The sequence below is a fragment of the Pelophylax lessonae genome (genome assembly GCF_965119305.1).
Source record: "Pelophylax lessonae genome assembly, chromosome: 9".
Taxonomy (NCBI): domain Eukaryota; kingdom Metazoa; phylum Chordata; class Amphibia; order Anura; family Ranidae; genus Pelophylax; species Pelophylax lessonae.
In genome coordinates, this window is record NC_138776.1 from 240,566,953 (window position 1) to 240,589,655 (window position 22,703).

At 42.7% G+C, this 22,703-nt stretch overlaps 1 protein-coding gene across 1 annotated transcript in view; it reads left to right on the top strand.

The window, feature by feature from the left end:
* Positions 1–22,703, top strand: part of SSH3 (slingshot protein phosphatase 3) — an 84,969-nt gene that overhangs the window by 43,220 nt on the left and 19,046 nt on the right. The window contains exons 5-11 of the mRNA XM_082266765.1: positions 219–290; positions 377–442; positions 3,577–3,765; positions 7,891–7,972; positions 9,991–10,119; positions 15,730–15,776; positions 22,535–22,681. Coding sequence (XP_082122891.1) covers positions 219–290; positions 377–442; positions 3,577–3,765; positions 7,891–7,972; positions 9,991–10,119; positions 15,730–15,776; positions 22,535–22,681 — 732 coding nt within the window. The remainder of the gene's footprint in view (positions 1–218; positions 291–376; positions 443–3,576; positions 3,766–7,890; positions 7,973–9,990; positions 10,120–15,729; positions 15,777–22,534; positions 22,682–22,703) is intronic.

The window sequence follows — 22,703 nt, forward strand, 5'->3', positions numbered from 1 at the left end:
GCTATTATCTATCGAGCCCAGTTTTTTTATTTTTTTTATTTATTTATTTTTTATTTTTGTACAAGTAATAAATACATATAACTTTTTACTAAAATGGGCTTGCAGATGTGCTTTATGTTCTGTGAAGGTTACATTTTTTTTATTTATTTTTTTTTTACAAAACATAATGGTGTCCTTTTTAACGAATGATAACTAACCAACCCTCTTCACTGTCCTAGGTCCAGCGGCTGCACTATAGGCAATGTTCTGCCAATATGGAGTAATACACAGGTCTTCATAGATGGAGATGGGTAAGTTCTGTTGCTATATAATAAATCTGTCAGTTGGTAACGTTTGGCTATGGATGGATATCTAATCACTTCTAATGTTTCTTTAGTGGATTCAGCGTTACAATTGGGTTGGATGTCCGATCGTTTAAGCCTATATCTGTTCAAACAATGTGGTAAGTTAAAAATTAGTCTGCTTATTGAATATTTTTTGCTATTCTTCCAATATAGTAGTCCAGTAGATTACCTGTTCCAACACGTGTTATGTCACAGTGCAATCTGTGGCTACGGTAGCTCTGTCAATAGAATTTAAATCCTATTTTAAACAAAAGGTGTGATCAAGCCTATGCACTAAGATTTTTGATATGTTTATGTGAAAACTCCAATAAAAACGTATAGAAATTAACCTCCTTGGAGGTCTGATTATGTCAGGATTTCTGTGCTAAAAGCGGTACATTGTTTTGCACGGAAATCTGTTTTAGATTTTAAAACTCCATTTCCTCTGTGATTCCCCCCCGTCTTCCCCTGCCGTCCTCCCCCCCCCTCCACCCTCCTCCCCCGCCATCCTCCCACTGTGTGCTCAGCCGATGCCCGCACCTGTCTTCCGGTTCCCTTCCCTGCGAGCGTTGCGACGCAGGGGGGTGGAACCGGCGGCAAATTCAAAAATGTAAATACACCACAAATGACATGATGCAGTGTAATCCGTTAGGATCACAGCTTTGTATCATCCCATTTCACCTGGTGACTTTTCCAGTGCCCTGCCTGTGCTTTTCCAGTTCTTTGTGCCTGGAAAATGGAGAGCGACCATGGCGTCCAAAAAGCATTCTTTTTGCGCAAAAGCGCTTTTAGACGAACTGGAAAACAGCGACAGCAAAACTGAGTTACTTGAAGAACTGAGCAATAGCGATTGGTGGGAAAATTCGTCATCAGGTATGGAAAGTGACGACCGCGACAATTCTGATGTGTCTTTCTGGCACATAGCTTGTGGAATTTGGGAAATATATCAAATGATTCTTCAGAATTTCCAACAGAGCGATGTGCCAGAAAGAGACATCAGAATCGTCGCTGTTGTCACTTTCCATACCTGATAACGAATTTTCCCACGAATCGCTATCGCTCAGTTCTTCAAGTGACTCAGTTTCGCTGTCGCTGAAGAACTGAGCGATAGCGATTCGTGGGAAAATTTGTCATCAGGTACGGAAAGTGACAACAGCAACGATTCTGATGTCTCTTTCTGGCACATCGCTCCGTTGGAAATTCTGAAGAATCATTTGATATACTTTCCAAATTCCACAAGCTATGTGCCAGAAAGAGACACCAGAATCGTCGCTGTCGTCACTTTCCGTACCTGATGACGAATTTTCCCACGAATCGATATCGCTCAGTTCTTCAAGTAACTCCGTTTCGCTGTCGCTGTTTTCCAGTTAGTCTAAAATCGCTTTTGTGCAAAAGGAACGCTTTTTGGACGCCATGGTCGTTCTCTATTTTCCAGGCACAAAGATCTAGAAAAGCACAGGCAGGGCACTGGAAAAGTCACCAGGTGAAATCCTGTGGTGAAATGGGATGATACAGTGTAATCCGTTAGGATCAAAGCTTTGTATCATGACATTTGGTTTATTTACATTTTTGAAATTGCCGCCGGTTCCACCCCCCTGCATCGCAACGCTCGCAGGGAAGGGAACCGGAAGACCGGCGCCGGCATCTGCCGAGCACACAGTGGGGAGAGAGTGTGAGGACGGCGAGGGATCGCAGGGAAGGTGAGTAAGATTTTGGGGTATTCCCGAGTGTGGCTCGGGGTTACCGCTTTTGGTACTGAAAATTAACCACGAGCCACACTTGGTAATACCGCTAAGGAGGGTAAAACAAAAGGAAGTGTAAGTCTTACAGCTGGTTTCTTTAGAAAGCAGCCACAGCCCGAGCAGAGAAGCCTGTCCCCTGCCAGTGTGCCGCAGACGGCTCTGTGCGATCTGACTGCAGAGCTCCGACACACCCCTGCTGAGCTAAAGTTCTCCAATAAGGAAAACCTAAGCTTCCTGCTATTGGAGGGCTCTAGCTTTGACTCACTAGGGGATGTGTCGGACCTCAGCAAAAAAAGACCACCTTTTCTACACAATGAGCAAGTACTTTTCACTGCAGCATGCCGGCATGGGACAGGCTTTTCTACGCAGGTTGTGGCTGCTTTAAGAAAACAAATTTGTAAGACTGCATATTTTTGTTTTTGATGCACCTGGAAAGTACATTGCTACTTTAAGCTAGAAGTTCAGTTAGTGATACTACAGGTAATTTTCTTTTATATACTTACCTGCTTTGTGCAATGGTTTTGAACAGAGCAGCCCTTATCCTCCTCCTCAGGTACGCCGGCAGCACTCTCGGCTCATCCCCTGCCCCTTGCTGAGTGGCTTGCTATTGGGGCACTCGTGATTGACAGCAGTGGGAGCTAATGGCTGAGCCATTGAGGAGGAAGAGAGCTGCTCTCGTGCACATTGCTGACATCACTCCTGTGGCGCAGAGCTTTGAAGGGATGGCACGAGTATGCCGTCCCTTGCCGGTGACGTCACCAGCTGCAGACACAGTGAATATCTCCTAAATCATGCACGTTTTACTTAGGAGATACTCCTTGTACCTACACGTAAGCCTTATAAGTTTGCCTGTAGGTACAAGTGTCAAAGTGTTGTTTACTACAGCTTTAACACTGGCAGGAGTGCCTACAATGGTCAGCTTTTATTAATTTACAAAAAAACCTTTATCATTTAGATTTAAAGAAAATAAAGAAAAAAAAAACTATAATAGAAGTTCATTGTTAAAGTGATTCTAAAGACAGAAGGATTTTTTTATTACCTTTAAAGTACAACTAAAGGCAAATACATTCTCTGCATTACGGTTAATTAAAAAAAAAAAAAAAAAAAAAACCTGCATGCAGCCCCCCCCCCCCCCTTTTTAATTACCTGAGCCTGATCTCGACCCAGTGAATTGCACCAGAGCATGCTCTCTAGGCTCTCTCCCTACTCATTGGCTCAGAGACAGCAGTGTGAGCCACTGGCTCCTGCTGCTGTCAATCAATATCAGTGAGGTGGGGCAGGGCCAAGCTGCGCTCTGTGTGTCAATGGACACACAAAGGGGGACTTGGGAGCGAGCCAAGGCCACACAGCTTGCTATGGGGGCAGGATTGCTGGTTGGGGACCAGAGATGAGGAGGATCAGGGCTGCTCTTTGCAAAACCATTGAACAGAGCAGATACCGTAGGTATGACATGTTTAGTATAACTAACACTTTATGTTGTAGTCATTTGCTTTGATGTGTTTTGATTGCAGGTCCCTTCTTCAAACACTTCACAAAGCCTGCGAAGCTGCAGAGTCCTATAATTATATTCCAGGCAATAGTGTCCATTCTGGGCTGGCATATTACCGGGACCACCGTCATTCACCCCAGGATTGTATTCACGCTTGGATGGCCACAGCAGACTTAACGTCTATGCGCAGAGATGCTACCACACAAGAAAGGTCAGAGAAAATGAGCAAAATCATAGCATTAGGGAACTGTTTTAAGTAAACCCAGTGAACGACCCTGCACTATAGGCCTCATGCACACTGGTTGTTATCAAAACGTCAGTGGAAAGCTGTAGGAGTTTTTCAGCTTTTTTTTTAGGTTTGTTTGTTTTTTTTAACCACTTCTGGACCGGAAGATTTTCCCCCTTAAAGACCAGGCCAAATTTTGCAATTTCGGCACTGCGTTACTTTAACGGACAATTGCGCCATCGTGCGACGCTGTACACAAATAAAATTTATGTCCTTTTTTTCCCACAAACAGAGCTTTCTTTTGGTGGTATTTGATCACCTCTGCGATTTTGTTATTTTTTACGCTATAAACAAAAAAAGAGCGACAATTCTGAAAAAAAAATATATATATATATATATTTTTCACATTCTGCTATATAACATTCTAAAAAAAAAAAAAAAAAAATTTAAATCAAAGTTTAACATTTCAGGCCAATTTATTTTCTGCTACATATTTTTGGTATAAAAAAAAAAATCGCAATAAGCGTATTTTTATTGCTTTGCGCAAAAGTTATCGCGTCTACTAACTACAGGAAAGATTTGTCATTTTTATTTTTTTTTACTAGTAATGGCGGCGATCTGCGATTTGTAGTGGGACTGCGACATTGCGGCGGACAGATCGGACCCCTAACTGACATTTTTGACACTTTTGGGGGGACCAGTGACATTACTACAGTAATCAGTGCTAAAAATATGCACTGGTACTGTAATAATGACACTGGCAGGGAAGGGGTTAACATTGTGAGTGATCAAGGGTTTAAATGTGAGCCTAGGGGAGTAACTCTAACTGTGAGGGGGCGTGGCTTCTGAAATGGCCATAAAGACATGTGATCCTATATAGAAGGATCACAGGCGCTCTGTGATCATTCCAGGGAGAAGAATGGTCAGCTGTGTTTACAACAGCTGACCATTCTTCTCTCTCAGCGAGGAGAGATCACGGGTGTCAGGCGGCAATCGGAGCCGCCTGCCCGCTGCATCGGCTGCCCCGCTGACGAGTGGGGGCGGGAGCGTGCCGCCGGCGGCGCACGCTCGCCCTCTAGCTGCCTCCAAGCAACCGACGTAACCCTACGTCGGTTTGCCTGGGAGAGCCACACTGCCGCAGTATTTATGCGGCAACCGGTTAAACAAGACTATATTCCCACAAGAGCTTATGGCTCACAAAAAGTTGATAAAGGCCGAATAGCCACGTTTTCTGGCATTTTTAAGCTTTTATCGGAATTGGAGCATTTTTCCAGCTGAAAAACTGCTCTCAAAACCTACTAGTTCTGGGGTTTTATTACAGCCAGAAAACGCCCCTGCCAAAAACTGCTGATAGCCTATGTGTGCATGGCCACATAGGATAACATGCTGGGGAGTTTACTGGCTGTATAAAAAAACGTCTGTCGCCAAAGACAGCAGCTGTAAAAACCGTCCCGTGTGCATGAGGCCCTAGAAGAATATAGTAAAAAAATAAATAAATAAAATAAACAATTACTTTCTTGTTTATCATGAAGAACAGCTCTGGGCTCCCAAGGTAGCCAATCACGTGACCAGATTACCTAGTTGCCTAGTTCCACCAGATCTTATCTAAGCTAGGGGGATCAGAGTTCAAGCACTAAACTCTGCATCAGTGTCAGTCCCTAACTTCTCTCCTAGTGCAGAAGCCCCGAATACCAACGTTTGATTAAAGACCCCATAGAAGAGTTTTTGCCTGAAAAAGGAATTTTTAAAGCAGTCGACAGCATGGATTCACGAAAGACTGCAGTTGTCAAACAAATCAGATTTTTTTTTTTTTTTCATGAGGAAGTAAGCAGAAACTTAGACAAAGGAGTGGCTGTGGACGTAGTATACTTGGACTTTGCAAAAGCATTTGACACCGTTACCCACACATGGCTATTGTGTAAGGTAAAATCTACAGGCCTAGAAAAATCCATTTGTAGGGCCGCACAATAACAACGCATTTTTGTGCATCGAGGTGCACTGCATTAACCACTTAAGCCCCGGAAGATTTTACCCCCTTCCTGACCAGGGCCTATTTTGCGATTCGGCACTGCGTGATTTTAACGGACAATTGTGCGGTCGTGCGACGCTGTACCTAAACGAATTTGACGTCCTTTTTTTCCCACAAACAGAGCTTTCTTTTGGTGGTATTTGATCACCTGTGCGATTTTTTTTTGATCATGCGCTATAAACAAAAAAAAAAGCGTAAATTTTGCAAAAATAACAATGTTTTTCACATTTTTTTATATGAAATTTCCCCCAAAAAATGTAAAAATCAAAATTTTTTAACATTTTAGGCCAATTTGTTTTATGCTACATATGTTTGGTAAAAAAAAAAATCGCAAAAAGTGTATTTTGATTGGTTTGCGCAAAAAGTTATTGCGTTTACTAAGGGAAAGATTTTTTTTTTTTTTTTTTTTTTTTAACGCGTAATGGCGGCGATCTGCGACTTTTTTTTTTTTTTTTGCGGGACTGCGACATTGCGGCAGACAGATCGGACCCTTGACTGACATTTTTGACACTTTGGGGTTACCAGTGACATTACTACAGTAATCAGTGCTATACATATGCACTGTTACTGTAAAATGACACTGGAAGTGAAGGGGTTAACTTTTTTTTGAGAGGGAGGGGTTAAGTGTGTCCCTAGGGGCGTGCTTCTAACTGTGATTGGCTGTGGCTTGAGGTGTAGGAACAGTGATCAACGGTCTTACATAGTAGAACCGTATGATCACTATTCCTACACAGGGGAGAATGACAGATGGCTTTGTTTACATTAGCCGCCTGCCTTTCTCCCGCTCTAACGGACGATCGCAAGTGCCCGGCGGACATCGGGTCCGACAGTCACACTCGCGGGGGGGGGTCCGTGACCGAGCAGGAGCGGGAGCGCGCATCCGACGGCGCGCGCTCGCTCCCCAGAGCCTCACAGGCTAGTGACATACCCATATGTCACTTTGCCTGTGAGGGGCTGACCCCCGCAGTATATGTACTTGCGGCGGTCGGCAAGTGGTTAAGCTTGGCAGCCCATTCAGAATCAACACCCAAAATGTTGGTCTTGCTGCCTTTTTTGAGTATACTGCAACATACATTGAGGAGAAAGCAGGAACACAATAAACCCTATTATTGTTATCAGTGGCCCTAATTAAAACCCTCAGCATTGGTGTCAGTGGCTCTGATAATAAACTCCAGCATTGGTGTCAGTGGCTGCAGTTATAACCCCTCAGATTTGGTATCCATTGCTGCAATTATAATCCCCAGCACTGGTGTATGTGGCCACAGTTCTAACACCTAGCATTGGTGTCAATTGCCACAATAATAACCCCCAGCATTGGTTTCAGTGGCTGCAGTTATAATCCCCAGCATAGGTGTCAGTGGCCACAATTATAACTTCCAAGATTGAGGTCAGTGGCCACATTTATAACCTCCAGCATTGATGTAAGTGGCCACAATTGTAAACTCCAAGATTGAGGTCAGTGGCCACAATTGTAAACTCCAAGATTGAAGTCAGTGACCACATTTATAACCTCCAGCATTGATGTAAGTGGCCACAATTGTAACCTACAGCATTGATGTAAGTGGCCACAATTGTAACCTACAGCATTGATGTAAGTGGCCACATTTGTAACCTACAGCATTGATGTCAGTAGCCACATTTGTAACCTACAGCATTGATGTCAGTAGCCACATTTGTAACCTACAACATTGATGTCAGTGGCCACAATTATAACCCCCAGGATTGATGTCAGTGGCTGAAGTTGTAACCCCCAGCATGGGGGTCAGTGGCCACAAATATAACCTTCAGGATTGATGTCAGTGGCCACAATTATAACCCCCAGGATTGGTGTCTGTGGCTGAAGGTATAACCCCCAGCATGAGTGTCAGTGGCCACAATTATAACCCCCAGGATTGATGTCAGTGGCCACAATTATAACCCCCAGGGTTGATGTCAGTGGCTGAAGTTGTAACCACAGAAGGCAGAGCTCACTGGATTTCTGTCAAGTTTAATGGAAACACTGCATGTATGTATGTATGTATGTTTGTTTGGTTTTTTTAAGTATATGTGGTCCCAGATATATATTTGTCTCATAATTACAGAGAGGTCACTGAGAAGATCATCCGAAAAAAGCTGCGAGACATCTTGCGGGAAAGCGACCTTGAGAATATAACTTCTAAGCAGGTGAGTGGACAAATGAAGGCACATTAACACTTCTAAAAAAACTTCATGCCTATTTTGCATACCTAAATAACCTTTACTTTAAGTTTTTAAATCCGTAAATGGCTTTTATTTGTTACATTGTTTTAATTAATACCATGTTGTATTTTTTATTATAAGCTGACAAATGGACACTTTTACACTGAGTGCACAATTATTAGGCAAGTTGCATTTTTGAATATTTATTTCATTATTGAACAACTAGATTACTCTCGGTATATCCTAATTGTTAATAAACCTCATACCTGAAAAATGTAGAAAGTAAAAGGTGAGGTTTTGGCTTTCTTAGGAGAATATCCATGTGTGCACAAATATTAGTGTGCAGAATTATTATGCAACTAAATGAAAAAGGAACATTTACCCATCTCACTTGCTTTCATCTGTTAAGCCTCTTGCACAGTATGTACTTGCACGTATTTGCGCACATTTTCACGTATATGCATTTACGCAATTTTGCACGGGCGCATTCTCGCTCAAATGCACAAAATTGTATTCTCGCGTTGTTGTTCTGCACAATATGTAAATGGGCATTTGTGCACATTTGCACGCATGAGGCATAAATTACTGACCAAAAAAGAAGATTTTTTTCAATTATTTATATATATATAATATATATATATATTTTTTTTTAACTGAAGAATGCACGGCCATGTGTGCATAGGCACATTGCAATTGATAGGCAGTCTTTTAGCTCCAGTAAAAAAAAAAATTGCCAGAACCTTTTAAAGGTCTCTGCGAGGGGGAGACCTACTGGATATATACCCTCTATAGTATGTCACCAGGAGGCCTCAATGAGGACAGAAATCCAATCTATCCTTTTTTTTCAAAAATTTTTCAATTTTTATATATATATATATAATGAAGAATGCGCGGCGCTTGTGTGCATAGGCACATTACAATTAATAGGCTGTATTTTAGCTCCAGTAAAAAAATATATATATATTGTCAGAACCTTTTAAAGGTCTCTGCGAGAGGGAGACCTAATGGATATATACCCTCGATAGTATGTCACCAGGAGGCCTCAATGAGGACAGAAATCCAATATATCCTTCTTCTTTTTTTTTTTTTTTTTTCTTTCAAAATTTTTTCAATTTTTATATATATATATATATATATATATATATATATATATATATATATATATATATATATAATGAAGAATGCGCGGCGCTTGTGTGCATAGGCACATTACAATTAATAGGCTGTATTTTAGCTCCAGTAAAAAAAAAAATATATATTGTCAGAACCTTTTAAAGGTCTCTGCGAGAGGGAGACCTAATGGATATATACCCTCGATAGTATGTCACCAGGAGGCCTCAATGAGGACTTAGAAATCCAATCTATCCTATAACCTCAGTCCCCATTTAATTTCTCCTTTTGCATCCCTCTGAAAGACTTTTTACAATTTTTTACTTTTCAGAGTCAGTTAATTTCTTTCTTTTTTTTTGGCCAGCCATTTTGCCTGAGAATAAGGAGCTGCCTAATAATTATACACACCTTGATATAGGGTGTTAAGCTCCTTAGGCCACACCTTCCCTCATTACACTAATACACATCACCTGATATGCTTAAATCCAATAAGCATTCGAGTTTATACAGCTTGAAGTTGGACAATATTTGCATAAAAATTATGATTTGGTCAAATTACTCACTTGCCTAATAATTGTGCACACAGTGTATATAAAAACGTTTTACCGCAAGATTGTTTTTCTGCACGTTGTAGTGATTTCTAACTCTGCACCTGTTTCTCTGTGCATACTGTCTCTGACAGTGGAAGAAGTATTTTAGCTCAGACAACAAGCATTTTCAGCAGTAGGCACCTGTGATTTTTTTTCTCCGTGCAGGTTTTTTATGAGGAAATTAACCACAAGAATAACCTTACCATTGTTTTTATTGATATAAAAGTATTATAGAACAACCATTTTTAGGTTTTTCTTATTCTAGATATTCCTATAATAAAGTGACTGTATCCTCTGTTTTAGGTCCGGAATGCTCTGGAGCAGCACACTAATTGCAACCTGCAGGAGTACACCGAGTTCATTGATAACGAGATGATTATAATCTTGGCACAAATGGACCGTCCCTCAGAAATCTTCTCCTACTTGTACTTGGTATAGTCTGATTTGATCGTTCTTTTGCACCATACAAAAAAAATCACAATCCGTCTATCATTTAGGCTGTAAAAATGACAGATGGGAAATGATTGGTTGTTCTGGCTAACACAAAGTACTTCCCTTTTAAGGCTACCTTGCTTCTATACTAAAATGTTCCAGGAAAGCCCTGTAAAACAATACATTGGAAGAGAGAAAGAGCACAGGTTAAAGGGGTGGGACTTTACATATGCCTTTGAGAACACATCACACAATGCCTATAGATTAAAAAGGTTCTTTATTAGGTTTATACAGATAAAATATATCTAATAGCATACAACAATGCGAATACCACCATACAGTATTGAGTACATATCATGAGAGCACAGAGGTATGTATTCAGTGAGAGCTTTGTCTGAGCGACGCGTTTTGTGGAATTTCCGCTTCTTCAGGATCATTCAGGGATGTATAATATGTAACTTTTAACTTTAGTGAGAATAGGTAGCACTTACAGGCATCAAAAAAATAAAAGAAAAAGTTGACATGGGTCTCCAGATGGGGATAGCGCCTACCAGCCCATGAGAATAGCCCACCACATCCAGATCTGCATTAACAGTTATAATATATATATAGGATCAGGATATGGGACTGGAATTCTTGAACATATAGAAAGTAGCAGATATAGGTATTATTCTGCATATATTATAAATACACACATGCAGTGCTGAAAAAATAAAGTCCAAAAAAAGAAAAAAAAAAGATCCAATAGTAATTTAAGACAAGATCTTCCACCCGGGTAGAAAGGCCATGCAGTAGTGAGCCCCATTTTCCACCTTCACCACACACTGACTCTTACCCTAATGTGTGGACCATCGCTCCTACAATGATCAGACTGCGCAGTGGGTGATTTGAAAGGATCACTCAGCCTTATAATCCCGGAGCGGTCTTGTGTTAGAATCTCTCCCGTGTGTCCACAATATACCTCATATATGAAGATAGGATCAAGGAGAGAGACTCAGTGTAGTATATTCTTAGCAGATTTATTAAGATCAATAAAGTGGCACCCACCAAATGAGAGATAAAATGCACATGTCAAAACGATAAAAACTCCTTGTTTCCAACCAACAAGATGGCCAACCTCCAGGCGTGACGACGTGACTCAAGGCTAGCTCCTCCCAATGCGTTTTGTCATTAAGACGTCATTGCATATATAGTCAGTAATGCTAACTATCCCAAAGTGGTCAGGGCCCTGTATCCAGGTGTCTCCAATGAATCACTCTATTAGCAACCAGAGTCCATATCAAACCATTGGTTGCCAGGAAGCCAACACATCTGGATTGTCATATTCCCTAGTCCCCCACAGCGCCCCCTAGTACTTCCTGCTGATCCCCACATTACAAGAGACAGTAATGTGGAGGTGAACAGGAGGAACAGTGAGTGCTTCAGGGGACCGAGGAGGTTGACGCACCGGTTTTTGTTTTCCCTGTGGACTTTTGGTAACTTTTCCTAGAGAGGTGTTTAGTGGCATAGGCAGAGACTGAGCTGTCGGAGCCCCGCTCTGCTCTATGGGATATCGGATGAGAACAGACCGCCTGTCCGTTTTCATCCATCCGGATTTCACAGGCAGGATCGGATCGGATAGCAGCGGGTGTCAGCGGAGATGTCTCCGCTGACATCCGCTGCTTCATAGGGCTGCGTGGAGCATCCGATCAGGTCAGCCTGAAAAACTGACAGGCGGACCGGATTGGAAAGCCCGTGTGAAAGGGGCCTTACTAGCAGTATCTCCAGGTAAGAGATTTTGAAACCAATTAAAAAAATGTCTAAATTGCTTAAGAAAACTGTATTGAGTGAGGCATGGGGTTCATTTACTTAAACTAGAGAGTGCAAAATCTGGTGCAGCTCCGCATAGAAACCAATCAGCTTCCAGGCATTTTTGTCAAAGCTTAATTGAACAAGCTGAAGTTAGAAGCTGATTGGCTACCATGTACAGCTGCACCGGATTTTGGACACTCCAGTTTTAGTAAATCAACCCTTATGATGATAAACATACTGAAAAATAGATGTAAACTTTAATGTCAGCTCCTTTTTACTGTAGATGTAGACAACACAGTGTTAAATTGGGTTGTGATTGGAAGTTCTTCTGAGCACAGTGCAGAGAATCCTAGGCCCCTTTCACACTGGCGGAGTCCGCCAGTAGATCCACTTGCTCATCAGGGGATCTCTCCACTGATCTTTGCTGAGCAGGCAGATGACAGGTCTGTGTCGTCTGAGCTGTTGGATGGAAACAGACCACCTGTCCATTTCCATCCGACTGTCATCTAATCCGCCAGACGGATGGGCAACGCCATCCGTCCGTCTGTTTTTAGTGAACAGGATTGGATCGGATATTGGCGGCGTAAACAAACGTTCGTTGACATCCACCGCTCCATAGAGCGCAAAGGATGGACCGACCGGTTCCGCCTGAAAAACTAACAGGCAGACCCGATCATTTTGTCCGTGTGAAAGGGGCCTAACTGAGATGCTTTGTACTACACTAGCCAAAACAACTGTTCACACAGTGGGACTGCTGCTCATTGGATTCAATGCACCTTCTAAGCAGTGGGGACTGCTTCAGCTATGATGGACACATTTTGATGCAGCTGTTGCTCTGTCGGCCATTTACACCTGCCCTTGAAGTATATGTAAACCTTATCAACTTCTCTTCTTTCTCCCTTCTGGTCTATTTAATATACAATTTTCCTTTGATAGCTCAAAGGGCCCTCCTAGTTGAGAGATTTGGAAGTAGAAGTTTACCAAAAGACAGTGGGTAGTGCTGGTACTATGCAGTATGCAAAAATGCTGTGCGTTTTCACCCTGCAACAAAGGTTAGGAGACGATTTTCAGATGTCTAAATCTGTTGTTTTTATATTGAACAGTGAGAGCCTTTCACTTGAGGGTTTCTTCTTTTATTGCACAAGGAAGCATCTATGCCAAATTCTCTACCGATAGTACCTCTTTGGGGGGCCCACAGGTCTTCTTTGGACCTTGTTCTGGAAAATGGTTTCTCTTCCAGTTCTCCTTTGCACTTTGTTACTAATGCTGCTAATAGCCAGGCCCAGTTTCCCCTTCTGGGATCATCTGCCCTGTGTTGTAATACCAGGTTGATTCTTGGTGTCATTCACTTGCCGAAGCCCTTTTCCATCAACCCTTCATTCAGGTGTTGATTCTAGTAAGCCAGCCTGGAATGTCTGCTTTGGGCACTGGATCCTGTATTTGGCACTCACCATGGCATGTAGTTAGCTGCTGGGTGCTATACAGGTCCAGGTCCATTTTTATGGTACCCAGCCCCCGAAGACCCCTTTGGGGGTATGCCCACCATGACGGGTGAGGTTTGATCCCCTTTGGGAACCTGAAGTGTGGATAAGGAAAGACAGGGTTTCCCTGTATTTGTGACGAGTCTTTCTTTTTATGTGCAACATTCTCTTCACTTATGTTATCCCCCTAAGTAAATGTCTCTACTAGGGTGGCAGTATCATTTTAATGTCTATCTCTATTTTAATGTCTATTTATCTCTATAAAATTGTTGGATTTTTCCGAAACAGCCTTGCTGCTTATTGGTGACCTACTTGCACTATTCCTTATAGCTGATGCACTTTGCGAGAATGCAAGAAGCATGTCTCCTGGTCTTCAGCTGCCTGCTGTTCTGGAGACACAGCCATATGACATTGGTCAACCCCTGGGTAATCATGGCTTCTTTCCCAAATATGACAATACTCCCTCATTCAGCATTCACTTTGTGAGTACGCCACAGGAGATTACCTCATTTGGTGGAGTCAAGGTGCTGAGGATCTGAGAATAAAGGGCCTAATTACACTGAAGTTGATTGTTTGACTTCAGTACATCCAGCCTGCTGAACCGGCCGAATCCTGATCTATGAAAAGACATGCATATATGAAAGGTCTGCCAGACCAAAAGGTAAGAGTCAAAAGTCATTTATTGATATTGTGTTAAGACAGCCAACATGTTTCGGGGGAACTTCCCCTTCATCAGGTCTTCAGTTAAAATTTAGAACCGTGTGTGGACTCAAAGTAAGGCTTTCCTGTTTGAACTTTTTTGTTTTGACTGCTGATACAGATACTGCTGGCCAGGAATCCTAATCTAGCAATCCGCTTTGCTGCACAGATTCAAACAAGAAAGTGTTACTTTGAGTCCACTTAAAGCGGTTGTAAACCCTATAAAAAAAAAAAATAAAAAAAAAAAACCTGCAAGTCAAAGGCATAATGAGCTAGTATGCATCGCATACTAGCCCATTATGTGTAACTTACCTTAAAACGAAGCCCCGACACGGACCCCCGGACATCGATGCGGGCGCTGCCATGATCCCTCGTCGTCTCTTCCGGGTTCGGCGGCTCCGGCGCGCTGATTGGCCGGAAGAGACGGCTCCAGCGCGCTGATTGGCCGGAGCCGCGATGACGTCACTCCCGCGCATGCGCGCGGGAGTGATTTTTCCGGCAAGCTCCCGGCAACTTAATTGAAGGTCCCCCCGGACCTTCAGAGCGCATGCGCCGCTCGCGCGAGCGGCTGCATGCACTGTAAATATCTCCTAAACCGTGCCGGTTTAGGAAATATTATTTGTACCTACAGGTAAGCCTTATTATAGGCTTACCTGTAGGTAAAAGTGTCAAAAAGCGGGATACAACCGCTTTAAGGTTCTCAGATTTAACTGAAGCCCTGATGAAGGGAAAGTTCCTTTGGCCCCCGAAACCTGTTGGCTGTCTGTCTGTCTTTTAACACAATGTCAATAAATTAATTTGGACTTTTATCTTTTGGTCTAGCGCTCCTTCCATATATGCAGGTCTTTTCCTGGTAACCTGTTGGAGTACCTACAGTAGGGTAGCCTTGCCTGTTATGAGCAGCCTAACCTGAGCCAGTGGGTTCTTCAAATGTTTTTTACCCTCTTGCTACCTTGTTTAAGCTCATGTCAAAGTCCCAGTACCTCTTGGTTCCCCTTTTTTTGATTGGAATTTCAATCTATGACCGGCCTATTTCTAGCTCCCTCTAAGCCACAAAACCGATAACCCAACTAAGGCAGATTTCGCTGCAGCTATATCTGATATCTTTGGAAAACTATCTTCCCTTCTAAAACATTCTGTCTCCAGAGTCCAGTAGTGCCTTGAATCTATACAGCAGTATGACCTTGAATCCCCTAACCTCTTTGAAGAAGATATTGAGGATGGTGAACTGGCCGAATTTCGATCCGTCTATGGCCAATTCAAGCTTCTATTGGATTGACAATAACGATTATTTGTATTGTTGTTACAATGCTGATGTTATCAAAGTCTATGCTGTGACCATGGTTTTAATTTTAAAATCTTATTCTCTAGTAGAGTTAGGGGAAAGCTGGCTGGAACCCAGAACAGTTTTTTTTATTGCAGCACGTGTCCCCGTTGCAGATTTTCCCCAACTTCCTCGTCTGGACAGAAATGGAGGAAAAATCAACATTGGCAGTAAAAACCAGACAGGGTTTCTTATCAGATGTTTGGCTTGACATAGAATCACACAAATTATTTTACCTGGAAACTTTGTTCTGTTGGTGGCTATAGTTGATAAAGACAGTTCTAAAGCTCATGTTGTCTTTTTGGTTTATTTCAGGGTTCAGAATGGAATGCTTCAAATCTGGATGAACTTCAGAAGAATAAGTAAGACCTGGCTGCTTGTTTAACTGGAAATCTTCAGCCTCCTATACTATATATAATGTGCTAGGCTTTTTTACACAGGGCTGTCATTGAAACATAAAATAAGTGCTCTGTACTGGCTGCTGACTTGTAGACAGACTACCCAGAACCTATGAAATGGCATCATAGATGTGCCAGAGTCTGTAGGCCCCAACCCCCTGGGTTTCTGGTCATAAATACTTTTTTCTTTAAATGTTACATATTAAAATTACAGACAGTATAGTTTATAGTTGATCTCAATTTGCTTCTGGGTCCAATGCTGAGCGGTATACGGTATATACACAGTACTAGTCCAATGCCTCTGGAAGCGGTAAATCACTGAAATAGACTCCAGTGATCTCACTTCCGGGTCCAATGCGGAGCGGCTGACCTGATGCTCTCTGAACACAGGATTTCGACCGTTTAGCAAGTGTACCATTCAGAGAACGCTTTGCATTTATTAAATGAATCCATTGCTGCTGTTATAATTATATATTAAAACTACAGACAGTATAGTTACAGTGACATTAAAGACTAGAGGGCTAGGAGGGGTTGCTCATGAGCGCTTACAATCTAAAGCAGGGGTCTCCAAACTTTCTAAAGAAAGAGCCAGTTTACTGTCAGACTTTGGGGGGGGGGGGGGCGCAGACCTTGGCCATTTATGAGTAGAAATTGTCCTGGCATCAGTAGGAGTAAACAATGCATCTTTGGTAGTAGTGGGAAGAATAGTGCCCCATCATTGGTGTCAGTGAGAGGAATAGTGCCCCATCATTGGCGTCAGTGAGAGGAATAGTGCCCCATCATTGGCGTCCGTGAGAGGAATAGTGCCCCATCATTGGCGTCAGTGAGAGGAATAGTGCCCCATCATTGGTGTCAGTGAGAGGAATAGTGCCCCATCATTGGTGTCAGTGTGAGGAATAGTGCCCCATCATTGGTGTCAGTGTGAGGAATAGTGCCCCATCATTGGTGGCAGTGGGAAGAATAGTGCCCCATCATTGGTGTCAGTGGGAAGAATAGTGCCCCATCATTGGTGTCAGTGGGAAGAATAGTGCCCCATCATTGGTGTCAGTGGGAAGAATAGTGCCCCATCATTGGTGTCAGTGGGAAGAATAGTGCCCCATCCTTGGTGTCATTGGGAGGAATAGTGCCCCATCATTGGTGTCCGTGGGAAGAATAGTGCCCCATCCTTGGTGTCAGTGAGAGGAATAGTGCCCAATCATTGGTGTCGTTGGGAGGAATAGTGCCTCATTGTTGATATCAGTGGGAGAAATGGTGCCCCATCATTTGTGTCAGTGGGAGGAATAGTGCCCCATCCTTGGTGTCAGTGGGAGGAATAGTGCCCCATCCTTGGTGTCAGTGAGATGAATAGTGTCCCATCCTTCGTGTCAGTGAGAGGAATAGTGCCCCATCCTTGGTGTCAGTGAGAAGAATAGTGCCCAATCGTTGGTGTCAGTGGGAAGAATAGTGCCCCATCATTGGTGTCAGTGGGAAGAATAGTGCCCCATCCTTGGTGTCAGTGAGAAGAATAGTGCCCAATCGTTGGTGTCATTGGGAGGAATAGTGCCCCATCCTTGGTGTTAGTTATGAAGAATAGTGCCCAATCATTGGTGTCATTGGGAGGAATAGTGCCCTATTGTTGGTGTCAGAGGGAGGAATAGTGTCCCATTGTCGGTGTCATTGGGAGGAATAGTGCCCCATTGTTGGTGTCATTGGGAGGAATAGTGTCCCATTGTCGGTGTCATTGGGAGGAATAGTGCCCCATCCTTGGTGTTAGTTATGAAGAATAGTGCCCCATTGTTGGTGTCATTGGGAGGAATAGTGCCCCATTGTTGGTGTCAGAGGGAGGAATAGATCCTAAGGGTTGAATAAAGACAAGCAAAGGGCCGCAGTTTGGAGACCACTAACCTAAAGGACCAAGAACAGGGTGATATGTGACCAAGACTGTGTTTGCTTTGAATTTTGAATCATTGATTCCAGTCCAAAAGCACGACCCCAGTGATTTTTATAGCTGTCTGTAAGGAAGTCATTCTGATCGCTACTGTAAGGTGAGCATTCTTCCCACTGACCACCAATGTAAAATACATTCTTCACTCTGACCCTAAATATTTTATTTTAGCTAGGGTTCGACAGGGTCTGAAAAATTTTAAGGGTTCTTCTGAAGTAAAAATAGTTGAGAAAGGCTGATCTAAAGTGTGTTAACCCTTTACATTCTGAAAAATAGACTTCAATTAACAGCTTGCCATGTACACTCCTACAGTTTGCTGTTGGGTTGTCTATCAGGCCTGCAGGGTGCATACACAGACCGAGAGCCAACTAAAGGACTGTGCACAGCAGGCTGACAATTCTGATGTTAATCACCGTAGCTTGGAGGCGTCCGCCTAAAGCAGGAAGTGCTGTCACTGGCAGGATCCAGATAAGGAACTTTGCAAGATTTACTAAAAATAATTTGATTAGTGAGAAATTCCAGGTATAGTATATTTTTACATAGTTACATTGGTCCAGCTCAGACCAATGTAACTATACGGTATATACACAGTACTATTCCAATGCCTCTGGAAGCCGTAAATCACTGAAATAGACACTCCAGTAATCTCAATTTGTAAAGGAAATAAGGAAATCGGCGCTACATTCTCAGTGAGTGCAAGCTCACTGTCAATGAGATGGACAAGGTAGTTCCTGTGTGTTCAAGTGTATGGCAAACTCCTTAGTGATAAAGTAAAAACTAATAAATGTTTTCAATAATCATGTATCAACAATAAGTTGGCACAAAAATATATTAAATCACATATCAAAGTGACCATGTGCAAACATGCAAATAACCCAAATAGTGTGCTTGATCAATAAGTGTGCTACAAAAATCAACACTTCTGTGCAATCCAAAAAAAAAATATAAATATATTTTATATATATACACATACATACATACATACATACATACATACATACATACATACATACACATAACCTATTGTAATATGTTGCACTGATGATAAAAAAAACGTTCACAAAATAAAAGGTGTCCATGTGCAAAGTGCAGAAAATTTATAAATCAATAAATATATTGCACTAGTGATCAACGTTCATAGCAAAAAAGTGTCCAAGTGCAAAGTAATCAATGAATTTAAAAAGGTGCTTCAGAAGCATAAACGGTGAATCTTCAATTTCCCACAGGATGTGTCACCATGTGAAGTGGATCCCAATAACCGTTATCCAACAATGGGTGCAATGGCCGCTCACCTCCACATACACTCAAAAGAGCGTTTTATACAAAGCAGGCTTTGCTCTGGGTATTCCTCTCTGCAGGGATTGGAATGGATCACTGGTCAATCCCCCACTCATATGTATGGACCGGTTAGTTAATCGTACCACTTCTCTTCCCAGGACTAATGGAATTTTCTTGGGACCCCTTCTCATATCAAGGACATAAATGGGGACAACCAGTAAACTTACAGTAAAGTTAGGATAAACGAGTAACCGCGATAGCGGCGATTCCGATGCTTCTGGTCACGGCCATAGACCGGAAGTGACATCACCCGGCTCCTCCCGACGCGTTGCGTCACTGTCCACACGTGACTTTCTCAAGGGTGATTATGACTCTTATTTTATCACACGTCTTATACTTCATTGGTAGCGCATTGGCCCTCTTTTTATCCAGTGATCTCAATTTGCTTCCGGGTCCAATGCGGAGTGGCTGGCCTGATGCTCTCTGAACACAGGAGGTCAACCGTTTAGCACGTGCACCATTCAGAGAACGCTTTGCATTTAGTGAATGAATGCAAATTGTTTATCTGTTTGGACAGGCGGGGCAGTGACATCCACTTCGTCCAATCAGAGAACGTTTGCATTCATTCAGTAAATGCAAACCATTCTATGAATGGCACCTGTGCTGAAGACCTCTTATCTTCAGAAGGCAGCAGGCGAGCTGCTCATCATGGGACCTGGAAGCAAGTGAAGATCACTTGAGTAGCGGTGCTTCTTCAGTGGTTCCCAGCTTCCAGGGGCATCGGCCAGGTATGGTATATACATAGTTACAATGGCCCAAACTGGATCAATGTAGCAATGTATAAATATACCAAACCTGGAATTCATCTTTAAGAAATCTGTATGCAGCAGGATATGATGTCGACCATACTGAAAAGTAGATTTTGGGTTTAAATGTACTAGGCGTTCCAGACTCTAAATCACACCTGACACACCGCAGTAATGTAATAAGTCTCTTGTAATGAGACAGTCTCCTGAATCTCTTGGTGACAGAAGTGAAAGCATAAATGATAGAAGTAAAGTCATGAGCACATTCTCATCCAGCCAGGATATCAGTGCTTTTCAGATGCATGCTGTTGGGCTACAGATGCAGAACCACATACATCTCTTCTTTGCACTTCATCATTGTTTGCTTTGCGTTACTGAAGAAGTGTGATAATGTACCATGGCTTAAAGCGGAGTTCCACCCATTTTTAATAGGTTGGATTACATAGATGTATGTAATCCCCTTTAAAACTACTTTTACCAATGGAAACTTTTTTTTGCTAGTAAATACCTTAATTTCTGCTTTATTCCTCCTCTCCTCACTTCCGGGTCCGATCGGCGATGACGTCATTCGGCGATTCGCAGTGTGTGCTGGGATGTATTCCATTCCAGAAATCTCGCAGTATTGCCCAGGAGCTTAGCTGACCTGCCCCGCCTCCGCCCCGCCTCCTCTCAGTGAGTTGTACTGTATGCATTGTATTCAGGACGTGCTCTGCCCCGCCTCTGCCCCGCCTCCTCTCAGTGAGTTGTACTGTATACATTGTATTCAGGCTGTTCTCTGCCCCGCCTCCTCTCAGTGAGTTGTACTGTATACATTGTATTCAGGCTGTTCTCTGCCCTGCCTCCGCCCCGCCTCCTCTCAGTGAGCGAGGACTGAAAGCATTATATCCTCACTGAGAGGAGGCGGGGCAGAGAACAGCCTGAATACAATGTAATACAGTACAACTCACTGAGAGGAGGCGGGGCAGAGCATGTCCTGAACACAATGCATACAGTACAACTCACTGAGAGGGGGCGGAGGCGGGGCAGGTCAGCTCAGCTCCTGGGTAATACTGCAAGATTTCTGGAATGGAATACATCCCAGCACACACTGCGAATCGCCGATCGGACCCGGAAGTGAGTAGAGGAGGAATAAAGCAGAAATTAAGGTATTTACTAGCAAAAAAAAAAAAAAGTTTCCATTGGTAAAAGTCGTTTTAAAGGGGATTACATACATCTAAAGTTACGAAAATGGGTGGAACTCCACTTTAAGTTATCTAAACCCAAAACAAACAATAATGTAATATATTAGGGTTACTTGGATGTGGTGGCTGCATTTATTTTATTTTCTATGGTTTTTCCCTAACACGCTTCTTGTCCTAGGATGACAGCATTGTTACCCAAGGACAGGACTACAGAACTCCCCCAATCTTCTTTATAACACGGTGAGGTGTTCTGTAGTCCTAACAAACGTCCTGATAACATTGTTTGAGTCGGGCAAAAATATGGGACAGAGCCCAGGGATATTAGAGTTATTAGTACCCACATCCCATATAGTCACAGAAAAAAAGAAGAGATGCTGACAACCAGCCAAATCTTCCAAGGTTTGGGGTGGGACTTTTCAGGGTACAGTAGACCAAAAAATATACCTATAAACATAAGGAACAAATAGACTGATATTTTTTTTTATAAAAAAAGAGGACAATTGAGCAATATGTTCATCATCAGTACAGGTCATCACAACAAACCTATATAATAAAATAATTTATCCCCAAACCGAGGAAGGGGAAAGAAAAAGGAAAGAGGTTTTTTCCAAACCACAATAATGTGTAATGCTATTAGGCGAAACCATAGTTGACAACATTTTCCACCAAAGTTGAGTACTGATATTCCTCTACAGCAGGCATCACTAAATGGTGGACCGCGGTCCGGGTCCGGACCCTGTTAATGTCTCATCCGGACCCCTGCAGTCCCACCCTTTAGAGTCCTTCTGCCCACAGCCATCACCACGGCCATTCTGACAGAGCTAACGGCTGGAGGCAGGACAGCTATGGACAGAGGGCGGGGGCTACCCAAGTTAACAAGCAGGTGATTGGTTGTGAGGATACATGGCGATCATTGCACAAACATGCGATTCGGACCTCTGCTGGAAGAATATTTTACTGATTGGACCTTTGTGAATTTTAATTCAATACCCCTGCTCTACAGGTTTCACAGGGCAAACCTGCTTCCTCAGGAGGGTATATATAACAGTTACTCAGCAACACATGCAAGGTTAGGTGAACAGACAGTGGATGTCTCCAGGCAAACCCCCCCCCCAGGCGGACATGGGGGAAGGTAGAAAATTTGTATGGCCTTATAAAGCCCGGGACAATACAAATGGAGGAGCGTGAGTGGTGAAAAATGTAGATAATGAGGACCATCAAGAGGAGGTACAGCCAAAGCAGTCAAGATCCCAAGCTATGCATCCAAAGATGGGGAGGCATGTAGAAATTATCCCCAAACAGGGGTCTATTATTCCGTTTGATCACAACGCTCTGTGAATCTCACGTTTACTCCAAGAATGTGTCTGCTTTGAGATGGGACTGCAGAGTGCAGAGGATTTTTGGCAGGATCAAAGTTTTCCATTTTTTTTGCAATAGAACACTTTAATAAGCTTAAAGAGAGCAAATACAAGCACTTCATTGTTGCAGTTTTACAAATACTTTAATATTTTTTTTTTTCTTTTTTTTCCCCAGGGTTACTCAAATACTTAACGTCACCCGAGAAATTGACAACTTCTTTCCTGAGACTTTTAAATATCTGAATATTAGAGTTTTAGATGAAGAGAGTACCAACCTTCTACCATACTGGAAAGAGACCCACAACTTTATTTCCGCTGCCAAGTAAGTCGAATGTTTACGCAAG